The sequence below is a fragment of the Peromyscus eremicus genome, chromosome 8b (assembly GCF_949786415.1).
Source record: "Peromyscus eremicus chromosome 8b, PerEre_H2_v1, whole genome shotgun sequence".
NCBI lineage: Eukaryota > Metazoa > Chordata > Mammalia > Rodentia > Cricetidae > Peromyscus > Peromyscus eremicus.
This window is the reverse complement of record NC_081424.1, coordinates 13,217,183-13,242,917: the sequence shown is the minus strand read 5'-3', so window position 1 is coordinate 13,242,917 and position 25,735 is coordinate 13,217,183. Positions and strand designations below refer to the sequence as shown.

Here is a 25,735-nt window from a genome sequence, read left to right as displayed (position 1 = left end):
TATCCACCTCCCCAGTTGTACAATATTCTTCAAATGGCAAGGTCAACTAGAAGTTTGAAACTCTGTAGGCCTCGGAAGTAAGAAATAGAAGGGGTAGAGAGAAGCATGTGCAGCTGTGGCCCTTGAGCACACTCGTGGTGACGGCGTCTCTATTCGGGTTGCAGGGCATGGGCATGCTGGTCACAGCCAAGTCAAATCCCTGGCATCTTCCTCTGTTACAGAAAGAACCTACAATATCAACAAAGTGAATTTTAGAGATGGTTAAGGGGAGGACGCAGTCTATCCCACTCTGTATTTTTATTTCAATACATAGTGTTTAATGTTTACAGAGTCCTGTGGCCCTCTGACCCTGTTCTCCCAGAAGAGAACATTGCAAAGGGGCTTTTCCTTTAAGAATGGAATTCTTCGTGCTCCATGCCATTTAAGTGCCCCTTTTCACGGTTATGGAAAAGAAAAGTAAGGTTTGTACCGCACAGCGGTATCTGGAGTCAGGGGTAATAACAGGGCAGGGAAACCAGGGAGGAAAAACAAAACACCACAGAGAGCAGATGGCACAGGGCCTCCCTCCCCCGCTGCCCAGCCCTGGCTCTCAGCACTGACAGGAGAGGGTGGGGCTCTGTTCTCCTGGGAGCAGCTGCCACCCTCTTGTGTGTCCCTCTGACCCGCCCCCATCAAGAGGCCCTCATCCACCATAGCATGTCCAGGGAGGGCCGTGCTCAGAAGGGCTGCGCCCAGTGCCCACAGGTTGGAGGGTAGTTCTCAGTGTTCCGTCTCAGGCCTTCGCAGGCCTGAGCTCATCCTGCGCTGTATTTAAGTTCACCTGTTTAATTCCCTGTTTTCACACTTGGTAACTAGTGATTTAACATCTCGAAACAGCAAGTCCTTAAAATGTAATCAGTATTTTACACGGATGAAGTCACTGCCCAGAACCCACTGAAAGTTCTTTTCCGTCACCATCAGAGAAAAAAAAAAATTATTATTATCCAGATGTGATCAAAGTTGTTACAGAGAGGCTCTCTCCAAGTAAGAAGGACAGTTGGCAAACACAGGGAGAATCCAGCACTCACTCCGTGGCTGACTGCTCTTGGCAAAGCCACTTCCTGCCTCCATCCGGGATCCAAGGACTCCCAGCACCTGGAGCCACAGTCCTGTGAGGGACTTTAAGGACTAGAGACAGGAATGGAGAAACAGAGGCTATTATAAAAAACAAAACAAAACAAAAAAAAAACTTAGAAGTCATTCTCAACCAGTGTCAGGGGTTAAATTGTGAGTTTGATTCAAAACAATAAGACAGTATCTCACCAAGTGTGAATTAATACAAAAGCTGCTGTAAGAACAACTTAGAGAAGTACAGCTTTATAGGCTGGGGAGATGGCTCAGAAGGTAAGGCCCAGAACCTAGTCCAGCCGCCAGTGCCCACACAGAAAGCTGAGTGCTGGGGAAGCAGACAGGCAGGAGAATCGCTGGCCAGTGTCCAGCTGAATCAACTAGCTTCAGGGTCAGTGAGGGGCGGAGAGCAATTGAGGGATACACCAGCATCAACCTCTGGCCTCTGTAGACACACACACACACACACACACACACACACACACACACATGCTCTCGTGTGCAGATTTACTAATAATGATTAACTACAGTAGATCAAGTCAGAAGTGAAAGGGCCATATTAGAGATTCCACTCCAAATCAGCACCATGTGCAGAAGGTATTTGTAGGTGAATTGGTGCTACAGTATATGAAGCAGAGATTTATTTGTTTCCCTAATAACCTCTGGTAGCTGTTTTGAGTCTTACCACTCCTCAAGGCCCAGTGAGAGTAAAGTGGGAGGGAACTGCCTCAAGATGTGACATTTACCTCGTAATGCGTTGAGTCTTTGTCCTGTTGCTCAGAGAATAGAGAAGAAAAAAAAATGACCCTGGCTGGCCCAAAAACAGAAGTCCAGGGGCCAGTACCTTTCTTGTGACTAAGTACAAACTCTGTGGCATTAAGGGCTGACTGTTGAATTCTAATGTGTGATGAACTATTTAGGGGCCTACACCAAACAGCAAGTCATACTAACTTAAATTGGAACTTGCTTCATTAATGCCGAATCACCTGAATAAAACTGGGCTTGTCCCAATTTGCAGCAAGATGTATTGGCTTCCTGCCCCCATTGATGCTGACATCACCCAGAATTAATGCTAGCCTTTCTGTTCCTTAACTCAATTATAACTAAGTTGATAACAGTTTTTGTGCATTAGAAAGTAAGCTGTGTTACAAGCACTTGATTTTTCTTCGCCATTTTGGAGCATTTCCCAGGTTGGGGGACTGGTTGCAGTGAGGAGCCAGTGGATGCTTTTTTTAATGATGAAATGTCTCCATCTAGTGGAAGTTCAGAGCAGTAAAGATTGTCACTATTCAAGTGGAGGTGGTGTTTCCAAAGCCTTTCTCTTAAACACACATAATGGTTAGCATAACTTCACAGATACATTTGATGCTAGACTTACAACTGTGTATATTTCTGTGGTGCTGGGCTTCGGAACCAGGACACACCAGGCAAGCAATCTGCCACAGAGCACCCCGTACCAAGTCATGAGTTGAGTACGAGGAGGAGGGGCACAAGTACAGGTTGTAGCTGGGGTAGACTTCCATGTGCTTGGAAAATGGCATGGCTCTTAGATTCTTCGGGTATTTTTATCTATGTAAAATCTTTGATATATATAAATATTTCAAAGAATGTAGATATAATTGAGCTGTAATTAAAGGGCTTTCTGGGTAGAATTACAATATCCCTCTTGTGGTTGATCTGTTTGTTTAATAGGGTTAAATAAGACACTGAGGAATACGTGTGTTCAAGACTGGCTCTCACTATGATGTAGCATGGCTGGCCTGGAACTCATTGTGTAGACGAGGCTGGATTCGAACTCACAGAGATCAGCCTTCCTCTGCTTTCCAGGTGCTGGAACTAAATGTGTGCTCCACCACACCTAGCCAAGGAACAAGTTTTTTTAAATCTTTAGAACTAGAGAGGTAGCTCGGGAGTTAAGAGGCTCAGGAGTTAAGAGCACGTGCTGTTTTTCCAGAAAACCCAGTTTTGGTATCCAGCACCCACATCAGCTCACAACCATCTGTAGCTCCAGGAGTCAGAGACCTCTGGCCTCCAGGGGCGCCTCCACTCACATATACATAGAGCTGCATACAGACACACTCATGCCTGCACATAATATTTCCAAAAGATAAATCTTTGAAACAAACACAACACCTTACTAGCACTTCGGTTTCTTGTGAATGAGTCTGTCATCCCACAGCCACACCCACTTGGACTAGTCACCATTTTTTTTCTGTGACTTTCTAAAACCCCACCTGACTTACTGCTCCTTGGTACCCCTGCTCAGAAGTGTCATCGTAGGGAACCTGAAAAGACTCCAGCTGAACAGGAGGCAGGTTGGAGAGAATGCTTCCCTAGTCCTATGCTGTTCTTCCTTGGCTGAGAGCATCCACAGAGCCCAGCCAAAGGGCGATTTTTTTTTTTTTTTTTTTTTTTTTTTTTTAACTAAAGGCCTGGGGTTTCTCTTGTTATTTCCAAGGACTAAAGGAAGGCAAGGAGGTGATGCATCTGTAATAGTCGCAGACTGAGAGGCCTGATGTGCTGGAGGGCAACCCTGCCCTCCCACCCGCTCCTGACCTCATTGGTGGAGAGTCGCAGCTAACCTCCACACATCGACCTTCCGCCCACCCGTTGTTAATGGGAGGAAGCTCACACTCCATCCTTGCTCTTTGTTGCATGAACCCAAGCGTGTGAAGACCTCCTTTGTGTACAGTGACTTTAAACTGAGTGTTGAAAGTGCCTCCCACCCACCTTCCCGCACTCATCCCCACCCCCACCCCATGCAGCCCGGCCTCACACTCTCTGAGCACTTTGCTGCCACGCCTCAGCGTTCACTGCCCTCTGAGTTTAACGGCTCCTGCCGTCCAGCTGTGCACTGGCCCACCTTTGTCACATTCAAGCAGGCTAAAGTTACGAGTGTTGATAGAATCACCCCCAATTGAAAGTGTCTGAGGAAAGCTTGTCTCACGATGTTCTTGATCATTCTACCTGCAGAAAGCATGTTTTCCCACTTTCCTAAGAGCAAGCAAGATGGGTACACTAAGCATCCATCCATCACTCACTGCACCTCCTAACAGGCTCCCTTCCCCCCAAACAGTCTGCAGATTTCCCCAAGTAAGCTGAGGCTGCAGTGTGTACTCCCACACACACCTCATCCAAGTTCACCTCCTACCCAGAAAATCGCTTTTCCTGCATGTACATGCTCCCTGTAGCCCTACATGAAAAAGTGTGTGTTTTAGGATCTCTGGCCTGGAGGATGACCTTGAACTTCTAGTCTTGCTTCTACCGTCTGCTGGGTTTGAACCTAGAGCCTTGTGACACTAGAGAGCACTACCGGTTCAGCTGCGTAATTTCCCCAGAAGGCAAGAGGCAGCCCTGGCTTCTTCAGGTCAGGGTGGTCTGGGGTGTAAGCCATTTGGCCTTCTTAGGGCCGGTGTTAGTCTCCAGAAGGGGAGCAAGACTGCAGAACTGCACAACCAAGGGCTGGCGGCTGCATCGAATCTGACTGCAGAGTGCCATCGGTGGATGATGCAGTCACGTCTCTCCTCTTCTTCCTTTGCAGGGAAGGAGACTGGTGGGAAGCCCGCTCCTTGACAACGGGGGAAACTGGTTACATTCCGAGCAATTATGTGGCTCCAGTCGACTCTATCCAGGCAGAAGAGTATGTTGTTGTTGTTTTCTCTAACTACCTGCTTTGAAAAGTTAATTGTCACAATAAAATGCCAGTGACGTGGCACAGGAGAGAGAAGAAATTCACCAGTGATTAAGGGTTGAGAGAATACAATGCTGCTGTGTTCCTCTGATTTCTGTCAGGTCTCTGGAACACACTGTTAGCTTCATCCCTTCCTTTAAGCCTGTCCATTTTCTTATTTAGAAGCTTACATGAGTGCCCTAAATGAAAACCCAATAACTTGCTCTAGATTACAAACGAACGTGGTGAGACGCCGGCCGCAGCTTGTATTACTGAGAGCCCCGGTGCACCTGAGTCTGCTCCCCAGGCACCGAGGAGGCAAATAATTAGTAAAGAGTAAGCCAGGAGGCTTTGAGAGTCCTGACAAGACATACCTTTTGGCTCCAGGAAAAAGTATTTCACATACAGCAAGTCCCACAGCTTGGAAAATATTGCAGCTGTGGGTTTCAGGTCATGTTTGCCTGAGGTCTCGGTTGTTCTCACGGCTGACAGACACTGACTAGCAGTCCCTCGGCCCCACTCTCCCACGTGAGGCAGTTTAGGGAAAGTGCTGAGAGCCTCCAGGCTTCTCAAAGGATGAGTGACTGATGGCTGTTCCTTCTCTCAGAGACATCTGTAGGACGCCAGCAAGAGGAGAGGGACAGTGATGTCCCGAACTCAGGAACTTGGCCTCGGCCCCAGCCCTGGGACCTGGCCCACTAGAAAGGGAGAGAAAGTCAGGTGCACACAACCTGCAGCTCTCGTGTTTAATTCTGCTGTGGATTTGTTGAGGCACAGCAAGGAGGATTAGACTGGTCACCCTAGCCAAATCCCGGGTCCGATCAGTGTCTCCTCTAATTCCTGTGTGTCGACTGTACTGAGGAGATCGGTTTCCGCTTCTCCAGCACCCAGTGGTTCTGAGCTGTTTTTTCTCCCCCTCCCCTCCTTATTAATATGTTTCATTATCAGTAAATACATGTATTGGTACTGAATTTTTATTTTAGGACAGATTTGTAAATATCTCCAATGCCTTTTCAGAATTTAAAACTCATTACGGAATAACATTACTTTGATTTAACTGGAAACCCATTGGCTACGTATTTAAGTCATATTTATAATAATAAGGATTTTTAATATTTTAGGTTTTTTAGGTTAGGGTAGCTTTTTCTAATAAAGCCTATGGTTTTTACGTGTGCAATTAATGAGCATTATGTTAAAGTACTGTTTAGTTAGGTGTCCTCCATTGTTCTCCAAGCCCCCTTCCCCACTATTTTACACATCATCCTAATTGAGTTATTGATACATAACCAAGAAAGACATTTCTCACAGATAATTGGTGTCATGTCCTTCACACCAACTATTGCTAGACTGGGATTGTGGAAAATGTTGGCACCTCTCAAGTCACCAGACAGCTGGAGTGGTGGGATTTTCTTCAGTTAAATTCTTTCCCTCACAGGAGGACAGATAGTGAACTTATTAGCTACATTCAGGTGTGATGGACTGTCAATTTTAAAGCTGCATGCTTTCGTAGTTAAACATCCTAAAATTTGTTCCTACACACAGATGCTAGTGGAATGCTCCAAAACTCTTCCCTGGGCCCTTGGTACACTTACATCTACAACACAGTACTGAAATGTGAACCAATTGCCCGGCTCTGGTTAGGGCTCGGCAGTACAGGTGAGGAGACAAAAGACACATAAAAATAGATCCTGAGGTGACTTGAGGCTTCCTACCACGGCACAAAAGAGTCATCAGTTTGCTGCAAGGGAATGGTAAAATGTCTACCCCACTGACTCATTTTCCCGGGCATGCTCATTGACTGTGCACAGATCTCAGTTGTGCAGTAAGCTGTCCCTGCAGCTGTGTCCAAGACAGCCGGGCTGCAGATCCCAGGCCAGGTGCTGGGTAAATGCTCGTTGATAATTTGAGCCCTCACACCTGCGGGCGGGATGAGACAGGCAAGCCGGGCTTTCAAGGACAACAGTCGTCTCAGATCAGGGCTAGAGCTGCCTTCCTTTCTTGAGAATTCTCATAAGTGGAGCTTGAATGGAAATGTTATCCATCTTCCTTCTTTATCCATCCTGAGTGAGCTTCTTGTTAAAAATAATGCTTGATTAATGAGCTGTCTCTCTAGTAGGCTGCGTCTTGGTATTTCCCAGGAGTTGTAATTATGCTCAGAAATCAAGGGTCTCATAGCTGAGCTGCGGAAGCATCTCCTGCAGGTGGCATTTCAAACAAGGTGGCAGGTTCTCTTTCTGTGCCTGCAGGTGGCACTTTTCACACATGTGCGTTCCTGTCGTCCTAAAGGGAAGGAAAACAACCCACGATTCAAATCAGGTGTTTTTCTTTAAGAATGAAAGAGCTGGAGAAAGGATAGAATCAGGGATAGATTGAAAAGGCACTGAATGAAACTAGAAAAGTAAACAGTTGGGGACAGTGGGGGCAACATTAGGGGAGAAGGAATTTGTGGAGGAAAAGCTGCTTTGCTCAGTCACAGGTGGCCTTATTTGTTCCCTCCATCTCCCTCAAAGGTGGTACTTTGGAAAACTTGGCCGGAAAGATGCTGAGCGGCAGCTCCTGTCCTTTGGAAACCCAAGAGGTACCTTTCTTATCCGCGAGAGCGAAACCACCAAAGGTAAGAGCTGGAGACGACGCAGCTGCCTTGTCGTTCAAGTCCATGGATTAGTCTTGAGGCTGGAAGGCTTTGCTGTAGTGCACAAGGGTCTTAGCTGGCACAGCCCGGCCTGTCTCCTGAAGACTCTAGAACTGCAGACGCTCCAGGAGACATGACTCTGGAGCATGGCAGACGGCATCCCTGCCTCAGACTCGGGTCTTGCTAGAGTGCCAGTGTCTCTACGGTGTCTTTTCCTTTCCCTCTTCCCTCTGTTAGTAACTCATTAGAGCCCACAGGAGGAGGTAGGTCAACGGGAAAGGAATGGTGGTCTCTGGCTCCGTGTGCCATACACTGTAGCCTGTCCCTGTGAAGTGTCGGCAGCAGAGTTCTGGCGCTTCCTTTCAGGGGAGCAACGCTTCATTTCCTTTGTGCCCACCTTCTGTTCCTCCATGATCTCGGTCCTCACCCTCCCCACCTCTCAGGTACCCCTGGGAAATGAAGCAGGAGACCAGCTCACCTCGAGTCCCGTACCGCTCTTAACCTTGCCCGGTGTGATTGGTCTGGGCTGTGTTAGACAACACAAGAAGCTGAAGGGAAACTCTGAAAAATAGCTGGGAAGTTTTAGTTCCAGGAGTAGAGTCATTTTGTTGCTGACATCTTCTGACACTGGCAGGACAACAAGGGTTGTCTTTGTCCTGTGACTGAGTAGAGATGGTGTGTGTGTCTGTACGCCCCTCCTCTCTCTCTCTCCTCCCCCCTCGTATGTGTGTGTTGTGCATGTGTGTATGTGTGTAAACGTGTGTGCATGCATGCATGTGTGTCCTTTTGATAATTACTAGAATAGTCAAATAAATGAGACCTGTGAAACAGACTGGCAATCACAGGTGATTGACCCCGCTAATGCTTTGCCTATTCACCAGGTGCCTACTCACTTTCCATCCGTGATTGGGATGATATGAAAGGAGACCATGTCAAACATTATAAAATTCGCAAGCTTGACAATGGCGGATACTATATCACAACCCGGGCCCAGTTTGAAACTCTTCAGCAGCTTGTACAACATTACTCAGGTAACCTTAATTCTAACCACTCAGCGTTTGGACATTGAAAGGAGTGGGTGGGCCCAGATCCGGGAAGGGAAAGGAGGAGATCCCAGGTGCTTATGGAGTCCCTAAGTAGAGCTGTTTGCTGTGCACGCCCTGGCGTCAGACTTGAACTAGAGGCTCTGTTGCTATTCTACACAGATAGCATTTTCCTCGTGTGTTTTTCAGAGGTTCCCCCAAGTAGAAAGCAGTAGTTTAAATCTTAAAAGTAGTTGTCGTTTTTGTTTTTATAATAAAAATCCTTGCAGGTTCTTTCCCTTTTGCCCTCCTGTGATACAGAACTGTCAAAGGAAAGGGAGAAAGGATTGTCCCTGGGCAGGCTCACACGAAACAGCCCTTGACGCTCGCCCTCAAGTGGGGATGCACACACATCCCTGCATTTCATGACCGTTTGTCAGCAGAAGTAACTCTGCGTTCAGTTTTCCACAGGCTGCTTCCCACCCAGGCTTATGTGTATGGCCATAGCACTCTATTACCTCTATTGTGACTTTCTCTTTTCTTTTTTGAGGCAGGGTCTCACTATGTAGGCCTGGTGGCCTCAAACTCAGAGATCCACATACTGAGATTAAAGGTGTGTGCCATCACACCCAGCTGTTGTGATGACTTTAAACAAAGATTAGGTTGTCGTCACACCAAGTGATAGCATTCTTTTGTTCTTGGCAATTTAGTTATTGGATATATGTATATGTGCGTGCATTTTATCTAAGTATGTAGCTTTATGTGCAGTTGTTTAATATGCTCTGCTTGCTTTCCTTGGTTAACAGATGTGTCCCACTGTACAGTGCACACGACCCCCCCCCCCTTTTTTTTTTCTTTTCCTTTGAGATAAGGTCTCACTTGTAGCCGTAGGTATCCCAGCATTCATTGTGTGGCCCAAGGTGACGTTTCAAAGTTACAGCAGTCCTCCTGGTTCAGCCTCCTGAATTCTGGGATTGCAGGCAGGAGCCACACCCAGCTTTTTTACCCCACATTGAAAAATATTTGTGCTATTTTTAGCACAAAAAATGTAGTCTTTTAAAAATAACAATAAGAAATGCCTATGAATTGATTCTGGCCATTGATGAGCAATTGAAAAAATTAACAGTACGTGAGTAGCCAATGATTCAGGCATTAGCTCTCTCACTCTACATGGATTCTAATGAAATATTGAGAGAAATGGAGCAGAAAATCTCCCTGAGCTTCAGAGATATACACAAAACGCCTGTGTGTTATAAGGATTTTTCAAATGCTGAAATGTATTTCATTACAGGCAAACATCAGCAGGATCCCCAGGGTTTGGATCATTTGAAAATAGTGTGCTGGAAAGGGCACCTTAATAACATCATAAAGCTGGAAGGAGAGAGCGGATATGAAGAACAATAGACGTTTTTTAATCTCAGGGAAAAAAAATCTGTCTTGAGCTAGATTTGTTTTTATATTGGCTTTTCCTCTTTCCTCTTTCCCTCTTGCACGTAGAATGCCTTTGAAATGCTGACACATAAATAATTTCCTGCCTAAACATCTCAGAACTAGATTCCATCAAAAAGAAAAGTGAAAAAGAAGCTGAGAGTTCCCAGAAAAGAGGCAGCCAAGTTTGTGCTTGAATCGGAGGTGCTTCAAGGGACATGGAGGACTCTGCCCGCCTGTCAGTCCAGGCTCTGTGTGGCTTGATCTGTCCCTGAGGGCTTGCTCTCTGTTGACATTTAGTTGATCCCCCCTTACCTTTGCTAGATTCTCAGAGGTATATTCTTTTCAAAAAGGAAGGAGGAAAACCCAACCTCCCAGTAACCCGAGCAATAGCTCTGTTCCCCTGTCTTTCATGTCCTTGAGTTTCTGTGAGTGTTAATTTCCACTCTGCGTTGGAATCCAGACTCCTACTTTATAGGCAGGAAGCTGTTTAAAGGTTCTGTTTTCATGTTTGTTTTTAGTGGAAAATTGCCCATAAAAGCTGTGCAAGCACACAGGACGGTAGACCAGAATCAGGACAAAGCAGTCCTGAAGAACATGTGACATGCTTTGCCCGCGGCCAGGTGTGCTCCTGAGGCTCACCAACAGACCAGAGTTCTGTGGAAGGCTCCCGTGATCAAGTCACATTTTAAACACATTTGTACCAGGGAGATTCCTTCAACCCCTAGGCCATCTAGATATCAGAAGGGAAAAGGACAGTCACATGTTTTATTTTTATGTATGCACTTTTTGAAATTAGCAAGGGCATTTTCAGAATTCCAGAATATGTATGCTGGTCCATTAGACTAAAGTATACAGAAGCCAAAGCACTCTGCACCTGTGTATACGGAGCATGCCAGGGGAACTGCAAAATCCACGTCTGAAATGCCCTCCTCCGCCTCCAGCGAATGTGTTTGCTTGTGTTTGTCGGATCTCCTGTGGCCTGTGCAACTGTTGTTACATGTTCTGCCCTTCTCTCCCTCACCGCTGCCCTGCTCCTCCAGAGAGAGCCGCAGGTCTCTGCTGCCGCCTAGTAGTCCCCTGCCACAAAGGGATGCCAAGGCTTACCGATCTGTCTGTCAAAACCAAAGATGTCTGGGAGATCCCTCGAGAATCCCTGCAGTTGATCAAGAGACTGGGAAATGGGCAGTTTGGGGAAGTATGGATGGGTATGCTGAGACTCAATTACTCTTTTATTAGCTTCCTCGTTTGGGAAATCCCAAACATCAAAGATGGAAGGTGACAATAAAGATATTTTTTATGACCTGGAAGACAGACAGTTTGAATTATTCAATTTTTATTTTAAAAAAATTGGAATCTCTCAAAAAGATCGAAAAGAGCAAGAGTGGCAGATGGCTGAGGTTGCGCTGTCGCTGGTGGAAGGACTATTCCAACCTGCAGAGTGTCTTACCCAGCATTCCAGCTGCAGATATTGGCTGAATGGTGCCCTCAGGGCACGTCACCTTCCATCTTTCCTAGTGCATGCATGATTCTGGATTATAAGGACTGTGTTTTCTTTATTAATTCCCTTTCCTGTAGAGAAAGCTGATGGTTTGTGTTTTAACTTAACTGTGATTTCATCAAGTTGTACCCCACAAACTTCTGGATTGGCTAAAGATGCTTGGGAAGTTGCACGTCATTCGTTGTTTCTGGAGAAGAAGCTGGGGCAGGGGTGTTTCGCTGAAGTGTGGCTTGGTAAGGCAGAGGGCACATTCTATTTTGGCTGCATCTCAAAGCCAATGAAAAGGACAGTTTTGAACAGAAATGCATATGTGACCATTGGGACCAAGACCCTTAACCTGTGTAACTAGGTGGGCGTCAAGCCCGGGTTTGCAGAATGTGGTGGCACCTTGCTGTGTTCATCTGTCCTATTTCATGTGGTTCATTAAGCGCCTGCAGACAGGAAGCCAACACGCTGTGAGTGTGGTGCTTTCTCTTCCTGTGGAGTGGGACGGTAAGATGCTGTGTGGGGGGCAGCTAGAGAAAGGTCATGGGCCTTTCGCGTGCCAAGCCTGGGTCTAAACCCTTGCTGGATGATTAAGCATAAATATGGGCCTGTTTAACACCTCTGAGCCTCAGTTCCTCATCTGTTAAACCGGAGTCATAGCTGCTCCACTGGACTATTTTGAGGATTATATCAGACACGTTTAAACTTCCTTGTAGATCTTAGATCCATGTACACCGTTCTTCATTTGCTTGTCAGTAATGCCAACTGCACTGGGCCCTTGAGATGGCATTTATAATCCTCAGGGTCAGGTGCAACTTTGCTTACAGACAGTCCACAGACTTAGATCCCTCCCAAAAACATCTCTCCATAAAATAATAACAAAGTATTGGGATCTCCCTTCCTTACAGTCTAAAAGGATATAAACAGGTATGTGTGGTCTTCAGGTATAATCCACAGTAAGAGAGTTAATGTAATCAAAGTGCTTGAAGCAGAGCAGGTACCATGCAGACACATAAATAGATGCCCAAATGGATAATGGAAGTACACAGACATGCATGTGTATATATTAGCTACTATGCATATTACAATAGTGAATCCACATTAATGTGCCCATCCCTGTCTAGATGTTATCTCAACTATTATAAAATCTGCTTATATAACTTGTTCTTCATTATCTATCCAACTTATAATTGAAGTTGTAAGTCCTAGGGAATTTCATCAGATCACAGAATCAGGAAAAATTGGACAGACGCTATAAGAAATTTTATCTTCCAACTTTTGGAACTATCAGCTTTAAATCATCATTACAGAGCACTAAGGTGTTGTTTCCCATGGAATGGAAGAGTTGGGATAGAAGCCTAGACAGTTACCCGAGCTAAGAGAGGAAGAGTGCACTGGGCTTAAATTGGAAAATGTTAACAGTTAAATCACAGAGGCCACTTAAAAGTTCTCAGTTCCCATTTACACTGAGTGGCAGATATTTCCTGAGATCATTGAACTCTTTAAGCCACTGGCTGTTTCACAGGTTTTTCCCCATAGGATACAGTTGTGATTGTATGTTTTAATAGAATAATAAATGCTTCAATATACAGGCTCCTTAGATCTGAAGTCAGGTTACATGTGAGTCAGTCTTGGATTGAACCTGTGTTCTCTTTCAAATTGTAAGCAATATAGTCTGAACTTAGCAGATTTTTATTTTCCCTTTATAAAATTATCCTTCAAAGTCATCAGTTAAAAATGGAATAAGCCAGAATTTTGTCTTTCTATTTGAGAACCAAAAGAGAATGAAAAGCTAGTCCATTCCTGTATTTTGCAGATGAACTAACTGATACTAAACTGGCCTGACCTTTGGGCCAGCTCAATTTTTAAAGGAGTATTTACACACGGCGTTTAAATACTTCTCCTCTTTCCTCACTGCTGTTTGGGTTGGCAGTCCACCTGCTGGAAGCCATTGTTCTGGTGGCTGACTCTCCAGAAGCCTGAGGGATTTACCTTGCTTGGGGAAGTGTGGGCAAGGAGACGGTGTGCTCCTTGCCTGTGCTTCTGGGCACGTTTAGCATGGCTGCTGAGGGACTCAGTCAGGTAACTCATCCCGTGCAGATGGTTGGAAGCCTAGAACCAATTTCCAAGCATCCTCGGTGTGTGGCCATATTTTTATGGGGGCACACCCTCTAAGATGGAATTTCATCTAATTTCTTCCAGGCTTTTCCTGTTATCTGAGGGACAACTATTGGATACCCAGGCCAATTCTAAAATCCTAGACTCTCATCACTTCAAGAGCCCAGAGCTTTTTGGTGTAAATTCACAGTTAAATAGATGAGTCATAATAAAGACTGATGTATAACAAATAGAAATTGATTCAATAATTAGTGAATTATTAAACAGCTATGAGTAAACTCATTTTTTCTGTTGAAATACATGACTGAGTCCTTTGCAATTAATTGCCTTTGCTCATAAGAACCATTTAAGGCTTTTTAAAACTTAAAGTCTGATTTTATGCACATAGTTGCTAGTCAAAATTATTTTTCCCATGAAAAGAGTATCTTTGGGTTGACTTAGTCTTGTGGGATGTTTGTAGGTACCTGGAATGGAAACACAAAAGTAGCCATAAAGACTCTTAAGCCGGGCACCATGTCTCCGGAGTCCTTCCTGGAGGAGGCACAGATCATGAAGAAGCTAAAGCATGATAAACTGGTGCAGCTGTACGCCGTTGTGTCCGAGGAGCCCATTTACATCGTCACGGAGTACATGAGTAAAGGTGGGACGCTCTCCCAGCCCCGCCCCTCCTCACGCTGGCTGCAGCTTGCAGGGACTGTTATTTAGCCCCCCAGTATCTCCATGGGCCAGGGATTCCCCTCAGGAATGTCCCAGCTGTGCTTACTCAGGATAACACTTAGAAAAGGGGGGGACACTGAGCTTGCCCCCCAGATTCTTGAGAAGTACAGTTTGGCCTGTTACACATCAAGAGTGTTCCTTGTATAATTAAAACATCCATTTTAAGCCGGGCGGTGGTGGCGCACGCCTTTAATCCCAGCACTCGGGAGGCAGAGGCAGGTGGATCTCTGTGAGTCCGAGGCCAGCCTGGTCTACAGAGTGAGATCCAGGACAGGCACCAAAACTACACAGAGAAACCCTGTCTCGAAAACCAAAAAAAAAAAAAAACTCCCATTTTATATCAGAGCTAATGTAGAGGCCTATAAAACCTGCTGCCATTTTGAATCAGTGGTTTCTCTTACATTTCCCTTTTTAGGGCTAAATAATCAATAGCAAACAATTGGTGAGTTATTCAGGCTTCAGATCAACATCTTTCTTCCCAGTTTTCTCTTCAAATGTCAGGTGAAGAAATGACATGCAGTTATTCCCTCCCTCCCTCCCTCCTTGAGCATTCATGTATTGGCACACACGTGTGCATGTGTACATCATTATAATCAAACCAGCATTGTTGGGGATGAAGCCAGAGAGCACTTTGTTTTGGAAAAATAAATGAGGCAAACAAGAAGCAGCCTTAAAAGGCCATGCATTGTACTTTAGAAGACACTAGTGTAATTTTTCTTTTCTCTGTACTCTCTTTTAAAATATAATTGGAATTTTTTCCTGGCAGGTTATTTGCCCTTTGGATCCAGGGTTATTTTGTAAATAGCTTTGTGATTAAAGCATTTTAAAAAAAACAAAAAACAAAAAAAACACCCCACTGACGGCCATCATGTGCCCCCAGCTCCTGCAACTGATTATCTCCGCCTTGGTGTCAGTTCTGGGCCTCCTCACGCAGCTTCCAAGCGTGGCTCTGCGGCTCTGCCTGTTTGTCTCAGATGTCTGAGGCAGAGGCCTGGCTGCCTGTGATCTAATTAAGAAGTTCTCTGCCCCACATTCCTCAGACGCTACATTCACAGCTTCAGACCTGAAAATGAGTCAGTGATTCTAAAAGTCCCCAGTCCTGGGGTCACCTTGAGGACCTCTGGAAACACGGGTGTCTGGGTCTGACTCCAGAGTCTCTGATGCAGTCGATCAAGCCTGGGCTGGAGCCTGAGGGTGTGCACTTCCGGCACATTGCCTGGCAGAACTGTCGCTCCTGGTTCCGGCACTACATCCTCAGTGCTCAGTCCCCTCCGCAGGGGTGACGGGCATGGGACCATGGTTCCGTTCCTGACATACCCTTCCCTCCTCGTGACAGAAGAGGAGATGAAGTTCATTTCTTCTAGTTTTACCAAACTCTTTGTCCTAAGAAACAGAATAATTGCTGTTTATTTCCAAATGCTAAAACTTGCTTCTTAAAACCTGGAATTTGTTTCTCTGCTTTTTATACAAACCTTTCTTTTTCGGTGGTATTGTCCCATTCAGCTACCCTTTACTTACAGTAAGGAAATCAAATACAGTGCAGCAGGAGTCTTTGCCTTTCCGAGTGACTAATACTGTTTTATGTCTCATTCTTAGGAAGTTTGCTTGATTTCTTAAAAGATGGTGAAGGGAGAGCTCTGAAATTGCCAAATCTTGTCGACATGGCAGCACAGGTAGGCTGTGGGGTACCTTGATCAGGCGCGGCTGTATCGACATGGGCACATGAGGGTTGTGGTGTAACAGCTGTGCTCGCCCCTCGGTTTCCACAGGTGGCTGCGGGAATGGCTTACATCGAGCGGATGAACTACATCCACAGAGATCTGCGATCGGCGAACATTCTAGTGGGGAATGGACTCATCTGCAAGATTGCTGACTTCGGGTTGGCGCGGCTGATTGAAGACAATGAGTACACAGCGAGACAAGGTGGGAGACCCCGTGACAGGCTCCGGACTGTCCTTGCTTTGCACAGCCTTCCTCCTTACTCGATTTCTTCCAGCTGTTCTTTCTTTTTTTCTCTGAGCTGGCAAGAGTATGACAGTTCTCAGGTGGGGGATTAGTGGGCCCAGTAGACGGGTACAGTACTGGTTTGGTGAGTGGGTGTCTACTCCCATGGTCCACCTGCCTTTCTGGAAGTATCAAGGTCCACAGTGCTCTGCTTTTGGAAAAAGAATGCTCTGGGAAACCAAGTTATAGCTCATTCCCAATCAGTCATGTCCCAGCAGAAAGCAGGTGACACTCTTAAGGAAAGACTTTAATAACAGTCTTTTACAAAGGAACAAGCAGGGATTCAGAACACTGAGCACAGTACAATGCCTCAGAGCTAATACCAGGGCAGCCAAGTTTGGAAGGTAAGAGGAGTGGTTAGTGCCAGAGTGAAGGTGCCTCCTAGTAGAGAGCCCACGGAGGCACATGGAGGCTGATCGTGACCTCAGTCTGCAGCTGCCTTCCAGGGCCCCGACCAGGCCAGCCTCAGACTGCAGCCTTGGTGAAGCCTCTTGAGTTCAGAGCAAAGAGGGAAGGGAAAAGGGATGGTCTGGAGGAACTGGATGGTGGCAGTTCCTTGGAAAGCCTTCTTTCTTTCTTTCTTTCTTTCTTTCTTTCTTTCTTTCTTTCTTTCTTTCTTTCTTTCTTTCTTTCTTTCTTTCGTCTCCACTCAATCCTTGCAGAACTTCACAGACAGTCTTTATGTAAAGCACAAACCAAACCAGAAGCCAGCCCACTGGGGTTGACTGTATGTGAGTTAGTAGAGCTCCAGATGTGAGGAAGGAATTCCCGAGGGTGTTTTCTGCCTTCCTGGTTGTTCACATGTCCGGGTGTGGAACAGAGTGAAGAACTAGCAACTGTGGAGGCTTCTCTGCCTTTTAATGCCTGGAACTCGGCAGAGGGTGGGTTTCATTGGTAATATTAACCAGAGCCTGGCCACCTGCGCCAGGCTGAGCAGTAACTGGAATATATTGCAGGATGGTGCTTTCTGCAATTTCGGAATGAATAATAGCCATTTCACTCATTTCTAGAAGCTTCTTTTCCTAGTTCTCTCTCCTGTTTGCTTTTAATGCCAATTCTTTGCTTCTTTCATTTGACTCAGAATGGAAGTATGATGAGTGATAAGGGAAAATGTCAAACTAGCTCCTGCTTACAGATACTGTCCAAATGTTCCATTTCATGTTGGGCAAACAGCTCAGCTACTTGAACTCCAACATGTGGCATTGCTTGTCCTGGAGTGATGGGACAATGCCCACACAGCGAGCCTCCCCGAGGGATCACGCGGGGTAGGAGCATGTACACATACACACCCAGAATTGGGGAACACAAAAGGAGGCTGTGTCTCTAAGCAGAGAGGCATGCAGACATGACTTTGGTGACACGGTGTGCCAAGAGGGTCTGAGGGAATGTGAGCAGAGCCCTGGCCCTGAGGGAGAGCCGGTGAAGGTTGATATCTGAATATTTGACTTAGCAAACAGCTCCAGTAGAACCCAGGAGCTTCCTTCTGTGTGAGAGAGAAGATCTCAGTGGCAGAGGGGGCGCTACAGGACTGTTTTCTCACTTTTAATCAGACTTTGGACTCTGCAGAGTCTGTGGTTAACACCCTTGATCCATCCATATATGAGAAGGGGGCAGGGCCGGGAGGCAGCGGATGCCAACAGAGGTCTGTTAGAAGGACCTGGTTATATAAGTCGTGCATCATTCATTAGGGTACCTAAAACAGTGGCCTTTAGTGACTGGCACCTCTCATGTCAGCTTCTGCTCTGGAACCTGTCCAGGACCCCCTCAGACTGGCCATGCAGCCTACCTTCCTGCTTCCCCACGAGGACTGCCTTTCGGCCCTGCCTCCCCGTCACATCCCGATCGCTGTCTGAGCTCCTTTTTCCAAGGACCAGCCTTAATCCTTTGTTCAGCATTTCCTTGACTTCATTTCCCAATCCTTCCCTCTTAGAACATTATTTCTTCTTTCTTTCCTTTACCAAACCAAACACTGGGATGGGATAAGTAAGAATTAGATGACTGGACTATGGAAGGAGATACTATCTTGAAGCAGAGAACAAGGAAAGGCCAGGGCATTTGTGGAGCTGGAACTTCCTGACTTTCAAGAGGCAGGAAATAGACTCAGAAAGTTAGCAGTCATTTGTACTGCTCTCGAAGTCACGAAGCTCGCAAGTGAAAGACCAGGATTTCAGAACAGTACAGGCGTGCTCTCGAGCTGTGCCCGCTGTCCCTCATTGAGACAGTGACTCAGAGAGCAGAGTGTAAAAATGGAGAGAATTAGTCATAAGTCCTATTTCCCCTTTATTTTATGGAAAAAGCCTTCAGGGCAACCTCTCAAACTCACATGTGTCAGGGGACTAGAGAGAGTTTCATTTTCCAGCCTTGGATAGCCCAGCTGTTCCTACAATTCCTGCACTGGGTCGGCCCCGCCCTGGCCTTTCCACTAGATAGAAAGGTCCGGCATGTATTTGCCAATGTATTCTGCAGATGGCATGTGTGCTGCGTGCCGGCGTTCCTGCCGGGGATTAATCAGCTCCTCTAGACAGCTGGTCCATGTGCCTAATAATATTTGCAAGTCGGGTTTTATGTCACCCGCAGGCCACAGCCGTGCCGCATCTTGATTATGGGAGCGCAGGCAGTGTTCTGAAACATGTGCCAAATGTAGCTATTTTAGGACTGTGAATGACAATTGTTTGCAAAACAGTTGTGAGTTTCCCATCTCAGGGTGCTCTGAAATGTCTGTCACTGCACACAGACACACCAGGCAGCAAGGTGTGACAGCGCAGGGCACAGGCACCACTGCAGCGTGGAGCTCTGCTACAAGGCTTCCTGTGGTGTTGCTCTGTAAGCCCCACACTCACCCCTCCCTACCCTGGCTTGTGAGCAGAAACCTGCTGGCACCGGGAGGTTCAAGACCAGCGCCTAGGAAGGTAATCCTCTACTGACAGCATTCTAGAAGCAACTAGAAACATTTGGGATTCCTCGTAATTACCTGGACATCTCACAGTTAGATCCAGTTCCTGTTTAGTCATAGGCTCGGCACTAAATTCTGTCCATCTAGAGTCTCTTAAAGAATCCATGGCAGGAGCCGGGCGGTGGTGGCGCACGCCTTTAATCCCAGCACTCGGGAGGCAGAGCCAGGCGGATCTCTGTGAGTTCGAGGCCAGCCTGGGCTACCAAGTGAGTTCCAGGAAAGGCGCAAAGCTACACAGAGAAACCCTGTCTCGAAAAACCAAAAAAAAAAAAAAAAAAAAAAGAATCCATGGCAGGTATTTGAATGCCTTGTTTATAAAAGGAACATGGCTAAAAGTTGTTATGAAGACACCCTGGCCAAAGCCAAGGTCTGTACCTGTGTAGCCTCGCCTACTCCTGGGCCTGAGGAGGGAAGGTCTCTTCGGCCCAGGAATTTGAGACTGGCCTGGGCAAAATAGCAAGACTCCAACTTGAAGGAAGAAAGAAGCGAGAGGGGAAAGATGGAGGAAGCCTCAGGGCTCATAAGGGTTAGCGTGAGGAGGAGCACGGGAACATCAGAGTCAGGCAGTGAAGCCCAGCAGTACCACCCACTGACTGGGGCCCTGGGTGAGCTGTCGTCTTCTTCCATGGGCGATTGCTTGTCTTTAAATGAAGATGCATCTTACTGTGCCGTGTGTTCGCGCATTATTGAACGCAGCCCCAGCTCGTGGGAACTGGTCACGGTCACTGCTGTTCTTGTGTCGTCTAACACTGGATGAGGCTGCTGGAGAGCAAGCAGATGGGTAGGGCAGCCGTGGAAAGACCAGTTCCTGTGCAGGAGAAAGGGAGAGCAGCCCAAGACCATTCCCGGAGGCAGTGTGTGCAGTGGTTAGGGTCAAGAAGGCAGTAGCGGCAATGAGAGAGCATCTAGATCTTACTTCTGAGAGGGAGGATGAGCCTGAGTTGGGGTTGGCTGCATGTGAAGTATCCATGCTGGTGCATCTAAACCCAGAGAGACCAGCGGGATGGCCTCACCTGAGCCACAGCCACAGCTAGGTGTTCCAGCTCTCATCCCGTCACCTCCACCTTCCCCGGGCTCTGCTGACAGGCACCTCCCTATTCCTGTTCCCTCAATCCTTCCAGAAGTTACCACAGCCCCCACCTGGGCCCAGGGCAGTGAGACACACCTCTGTCTCCCCTGTCCCAGTCCCTGGGCCATCATTTTCTCACAGAAAATGAGAATGGGTAGGAGAATTCTCCACAGACTCCGTCTTTCTTCCTGAGCTCTCAAGCAGCTGAGGACTGGCTAATGTTGACTTGAACCTAGCACACTCAGATCTGTGGACACAATTTTTTTTTTCAGTTTACATTCATCCAGTAAAATGAACGAATCTGGTATGTAGCTGAGAATATTTTTCTCTGTGTAGGTAGTCCTGAAACCACCTCACAGAGGAAGACAGACCTGTGAAGACTATTTCATTCCACCCTCCCCCAGAGAGGGCTCTGTTTTCTCTGTCTACTCCTACAAATTCATTCTGCCTGTAAGGGAAGTCCGTGAGTGTAACTCCACAGATTCCTTTCTTCAGTAACCTACCACTTTTAGGAACAGCATCATCTAGCCACGACACACTGTTGTGTCTGCCTCCTATCCCATCCTTATGCCGTGACACTCTTGCTTCCTGTGACAGTTCTTAGCTTCTCACAGCAGACTAGTACTCCACTGAGCACACATACCACAGCTGACCACCACCGTGCTGAGGAACAGTGGTGCTAATCCCACCCGGGACCATTACAGATGAGGCTTCTGGGTGGGAAACACACAAATCTCCTGCACTGTGGGAAGGGCTGGTCGTGGCAGGCCTAGATTGGCAATGCCAGTGACTGCCTCATGGAGTGGTAACGCAGACTTAAAAGCCAGATGCAGTTCCGTCACTTACCTGGGTTAGAAGCCAGGACGCCTAGGTTAAACCACCTCTGTCACTGACAAGCAGGGTACCGTAACATGAATTTCTAAACAGTCTTATTAAATAAAAAAGATGGAGCCAGATATTGGGGTGAACACTGAAAGATCAGAGAAACAGAACAAGCCACAGCCAACCTCTCCTCGCCAATTCCTCAGCTGATCTTGTTTCCTCAGACTGAAAGCCTCTGAGTGCTCACCCGAATAGATCTCAGCTGATCTGCTGCTCAAAAACCTAAAAGCCTGAAAGCCCCTAGTTCCTGGTCCTCATGCCTTATATACCTTTCTGCTTCCTGCCATCACTTCCTGGGATTAAAGGCATGTGTCTTTCTCAAGCAAGACATGAGATCTCAAGTCTTGGAATTAAAGGCTTGTGCCACCACTGCATGGCTCAGTTCCCAGTGTGGCCTTGAACTCACAGAGATCCAGATGGATCTCTGCCTCTGGAATGCTAGGATTAAAGGCATGTGCTACCACTACCTAACCTCTATGTTTAATATAGTGGCTGTTCTGTTCTCTGACCCCCAGATAAGTTTATTGGGGTGCACAATATATCAACTACAGGGTACCCTCAAGCAAACCAGCTACCTTTTGGGCCTCCTTTTTATCCTCTATAAAGTAGATAGTGATAGTAACTACCCCACAGGAGTAGTGTGAGAATTAAGTAGCAGTATGTAACAATGCTTCGAGGGCGGTAAAATACAACGAAGAATATTTTTATAACCTTAACTTTTTAAGACATGTTTTCTATAGAAAAGGTGTTTATTAAACAATAGTTCAAAGAGAAAAACGGTTATTAATCAGTAGAAGAAAGGGACTTGTAAGACCACACACATACACACACACACACACACACACACACACACACACACACACACACACACACACACGGGGGGGGGGAGGGAGATAGACAGACAGATAGATGATAGGTAGGTAGATAGATAGATGATGGATATATTGGAGTGAGTGAGTGTGTGTGTGTGTGTACACATCATCATTTTCAGCCTAGGCCAGTCTATTTTATCTGGACAACCAGCATTCTGTTCTATCCCTGTGTCCCATAGGACCCTCTGTCCTGAACTCAGCTGCAAGTCAGCTAGGCTCTGCCATCCCAGTGTCCTGTACAGACCTTTATTCTTTCCTCCTGTTAGGATTATCCATGGTTGGTCGCGGTGGTGCACACCTTTAATTCCAGCACTAGGAAGACAGAGGCAGACAGAACTCTTGAGTTTGAGGCCAGCCTGGTCTACATAGTGAATTCCAGGACAGCCAGGGCCATGTAGAGAGACTGTCTCCAAGAAAGAAAAGGAGGGAGGAAGGGAGGGAGGGAAACAAACTATGCATGGCCCCAAGCTGCAGGCATATATGTTTTTTATTTTTATTTTATTATAAAAACGTGTGTTTGACGTCAGGTGGACGTGCTCAGCAGCTTTACACATCAACACATGTACACATGGGTGCTTACATTCATGGACCCTGGCTAGCAGTTCTTCTGGACATCACTAAAACAGATCTTGCTGCTCCTCTATGAGGACACTGGCCTGAAAACAGGACTATAGCCCCCATGAGCACAGAGCACATATTAAGTGTCACTGTTGGTGTGTAGCAATGGAAATAGCTGTGGTCTGCCCTCTCCTCCCCCTCTTCAGACATACTTGCCTGCTCTCTAAGCAGTGTGCACAGGGCTACCAGGAAATCAAGTACTGTAATTGCTGTGAGAACCCCAGAAAGCGTGGTTTGTTCTGGCATGTTGGCTGCACACTGTGAGCTTGTCTTGGGGACTCTCGGGAGCTGCCGAGCTGGATGGGCCTGTGTTCAGATGCTAACTCTACCTTCGTCCAGATCTTAGGCTCTCGGGGCCCCTGCCTCCTGTGAGCCCCCATCCGGTGGCTGTGGGTGTAGGAAAGCCAGAAGCTGTCTGGTATCACTACTTCTCGTTCTTCCCCATAGTGCTTCTCTTTCCCCAGACCTTTTCTTCTTTCTTTGTATTCCTGGCTGTGCTCCAAAAGATGGCACGCCGGAGTCAGCTAAAAGCACGACCTATGAAGTCACGTTATCGTAGTATGAATCCTGGCTTTGCATCACTGCTGATCGGCCCGAGTTACCTTGAGCCCAACCTCTTCTGGAAACGGGTAGAGTTGTCAGCCCAGTCTGGGAGTGGACCTGAAGCCCTCACCACGAAGGACATGTTGTGGTTACTGCACATTAGCGACAGTAGTTGTACAGTTGACCGTGTAGGTGCGAGTGGCCACACTCAGCACAACCACACACCCACGCACAGGTGGCACGTACAACCCATGCTGCCTCCTGCCTCCTGCCAGGCCCCTCCCACATTGGAATCATGGTGGAGAACAGGAGCATGGGAGTTCTCCATGGGTGTGGTTAGTTCATTGATTTGTTCTAAAACAGTAACCAGATGATCACCTAGGAAGCCAATGTCAAGACAGTGTAATCTTTGAGTCTGTGGACTATATGAACAAAACAGGGCCATTTAGAACTTCGGGTAAGACTATTGGTTTGTGAATTAAGTAGGAGAAGAAAAATGTGTCTGTTCACATACTCCCAGTATTGAGAATTTAAATTGAATAGATTATTGTCTGGAGTAAAATTCACATATAAATTAGACTACAAAGAATTCATAATTGTTACAGTTTTCATGTTCATTATTTCACGTTAAGAATTGTTACTGCATAAATTAACACATTCTTTCTTGGAGAACATATTTTAGAAAGATTTGTTACTTTAATAACTCTTTGTGTATTAGAAATCCCAGATGCCCGTGCTAATTAAATATAATCAGATTTTGGATTCAAAAAGCACAGTAGCCATTTAGCACAAACAGGCAGGCAGCTAGGTTGACAAACACAGCCAGGAGGACTGGGTCCCTGTTTCTTTCAGATTTCCAGTTTCACAATGCAGAACTGTGAATTCAATTCCTGTCCTTCCTTTGTTACAATGACTGGGGATTATTAGACTCAGAGCTCCCGCGTTCCAGCTCAAGGGCTCCTGCAGAATTATTAATCAGCTGCTTGAGAGGCCCCTGTAATCCAGTGGCAGATCAAGGCTGATCTCACCATGAGATGTCCTCCCTGTGCTCCGTTCCTTCAGCGGATGAATTTCTTGTTCTCTGTCAACAACAGCATCCCCATTCCCACACTGTGTGCTGTGACCTGAACAGCAAATGTCAGCAGAGAAAGAGGGTGGGGAGGGATGGAGCCCTGGTAATTGTTGAATTGAATCTAATTCTTTCCTTGCTAGAGAAGTGGACCATCTTTTAACAAAAAGCAAACCTCTTCCCGATGCAGGCCATTGTTTCAGTATAGGCAGGAAACTCGCTTGCCCTCCAGCAGAGCCGTGAAAAGCTGCAGTGAAATGGCCAGACCACACCACACCACCCCCAGGCCCACGTGGGCAGTTTATCATCCCCAGAGCTGCCAGAGGCTGTGTGCTGATCCGATGAGCAGAACTGAGCCAAGCTGCCTCCATGAAGCTTCCCGAGCCAGAGTTGGGTGCACCCCTGTCAGCAGGCCGAAGTGGCCTTCATTGGTATTCTGCCTCCTGAGTCTCCAGGCTTCCTGCACTGCTGTTCCTGGGAGGGTCTGCTTTGTTTATCTGCTGAAGCTTCAACCCAGATTAGTAGTCAGGGGAGCAGGTCAGATGCTGGGAAATGGAGACGAGCTGTTGGGAGCCTCGTTCCCTCTTAGCAAGGCTGTGTTGAAAGGCAGATGAAATGAAAGGAAGGGGACTTTGAATCACCCTTTTCTCCCCAGTCCCTTTTAAGATTAAACAGGCTTGCAGCGTGGGGGAGAACTGATTTCTGCCACTTACATCCTTGGACAGCTCTCTGAGTTGGCCCAGAGGATGCGGATGGGCCTGTTGCCAGCACAGGTCACCAGAGCCGGCTCTCTGGGCACCTCCCTCTATCTGCCCAGCCCACAGGTAGTCCTGCTTTGTGCTCACAAGGGCATCTCCCGCTCCCTCGTGCTGTTTTGGGCTGAGCTGCTTGGCAGTTGTTTATGAGTGGTCAGGAGCAAGTCCTCGGTCTGCACAGCCCACGTTTCTTGGTAATCATCAGTAAGGAAGCAGATGGTCACCCTCTGTGATTTTAAAGTGTGTACATAGGAACTGCAGACTGCCATCAAACATCAGAAATGTCTTTTGGCTTCCTTGTTGTGCTCTGCTGGCAGAAGGAACCTTATTTGCATGGTCTGGATAACCAGGGACAGGCAGGGCACATTCGAACTGCCTGCAGCTACAAGCCCTTTTCTCCTAACTGAAGGAGGGTGCCGGGGCCCAACAAGCTGGTCTCCCTTGGGTCCCAACGGCGTAGGCACTGCCAGATGTCAGGCAGGGGGCAGTTTCAAAAGCAACCTGAAATTGGGCTCGTCTTCTGTATAGCCCCTCTTCCTGGGCTTCTTTCGAGACTCACAACCGAGCCCCAGCATTTTGAGCCTGTCCCAGGCTGCATCCCCAAACTAGTGCTGTTCACACTGTCTAGCCCAATGTGGCCCGGTGTGGCCCAGGCCCCTCTGAGGGTGGCTAGATCTGATCTGTCTGTGTTCTGCTACATTCTAAACCCAGTGATGGGCCTGCCAAGACCCCCCTCTACCCATGCTTCCTGTTCAGCTCCCCGGGGAGCTTGCTCACCGTTTCATCCTAA

The 25,735-nt window shown here is 47.0% G+C and overlaps 1 protein-coding gene across 7 annotated transcripts in view; it reads left to right on the top strand.

Moving 5' to 3' along the window:
* Nucleotides 1-25,735, top strand: part of Fyn (FYN proto-oncogene, Src family tyrosine kinase) — a 197,006-nt gene that overhangs the window by 151,252 nt on the left and 20,019 nt on the right. For 6 of the 7 annotated variants that reach the window (XM_059272534.1, XM_059272531.1, XM_059272528.1 and 3 more), the window contains 7 exons: nt 4,649-4,747; nt 7,288-7,391; nt 8,291-8,440; nt 10,903-11,067; nt 13,924-14,103; nt 15,777-15,853; nt 15,950-16,103. In XM_059272534.1, the coding sequence (XP_059128517.1) occupies nt 4,649-4,747; nt 7,288-7,391; nt 8,291-8,440; nt 10,903-11,067; nt 13,924-14,103; nt 15,777-15,853; nt 15,950-16,103 (929 nt within the window). Of the gene's footprint in view, nt 1-4,648; nt 4,748-7,287; nt 7,392-8,290; nt 8,441-10,902; nt 11,068-11,437; nt 11,594-13,923; nt 14,104-15,776; nt 15,854-15,949; nt 16,104-25,735 lie in introns of all 7 variants that reach the window. The other variant, XM_059272529.1, reaches the window with a different exon arrangement.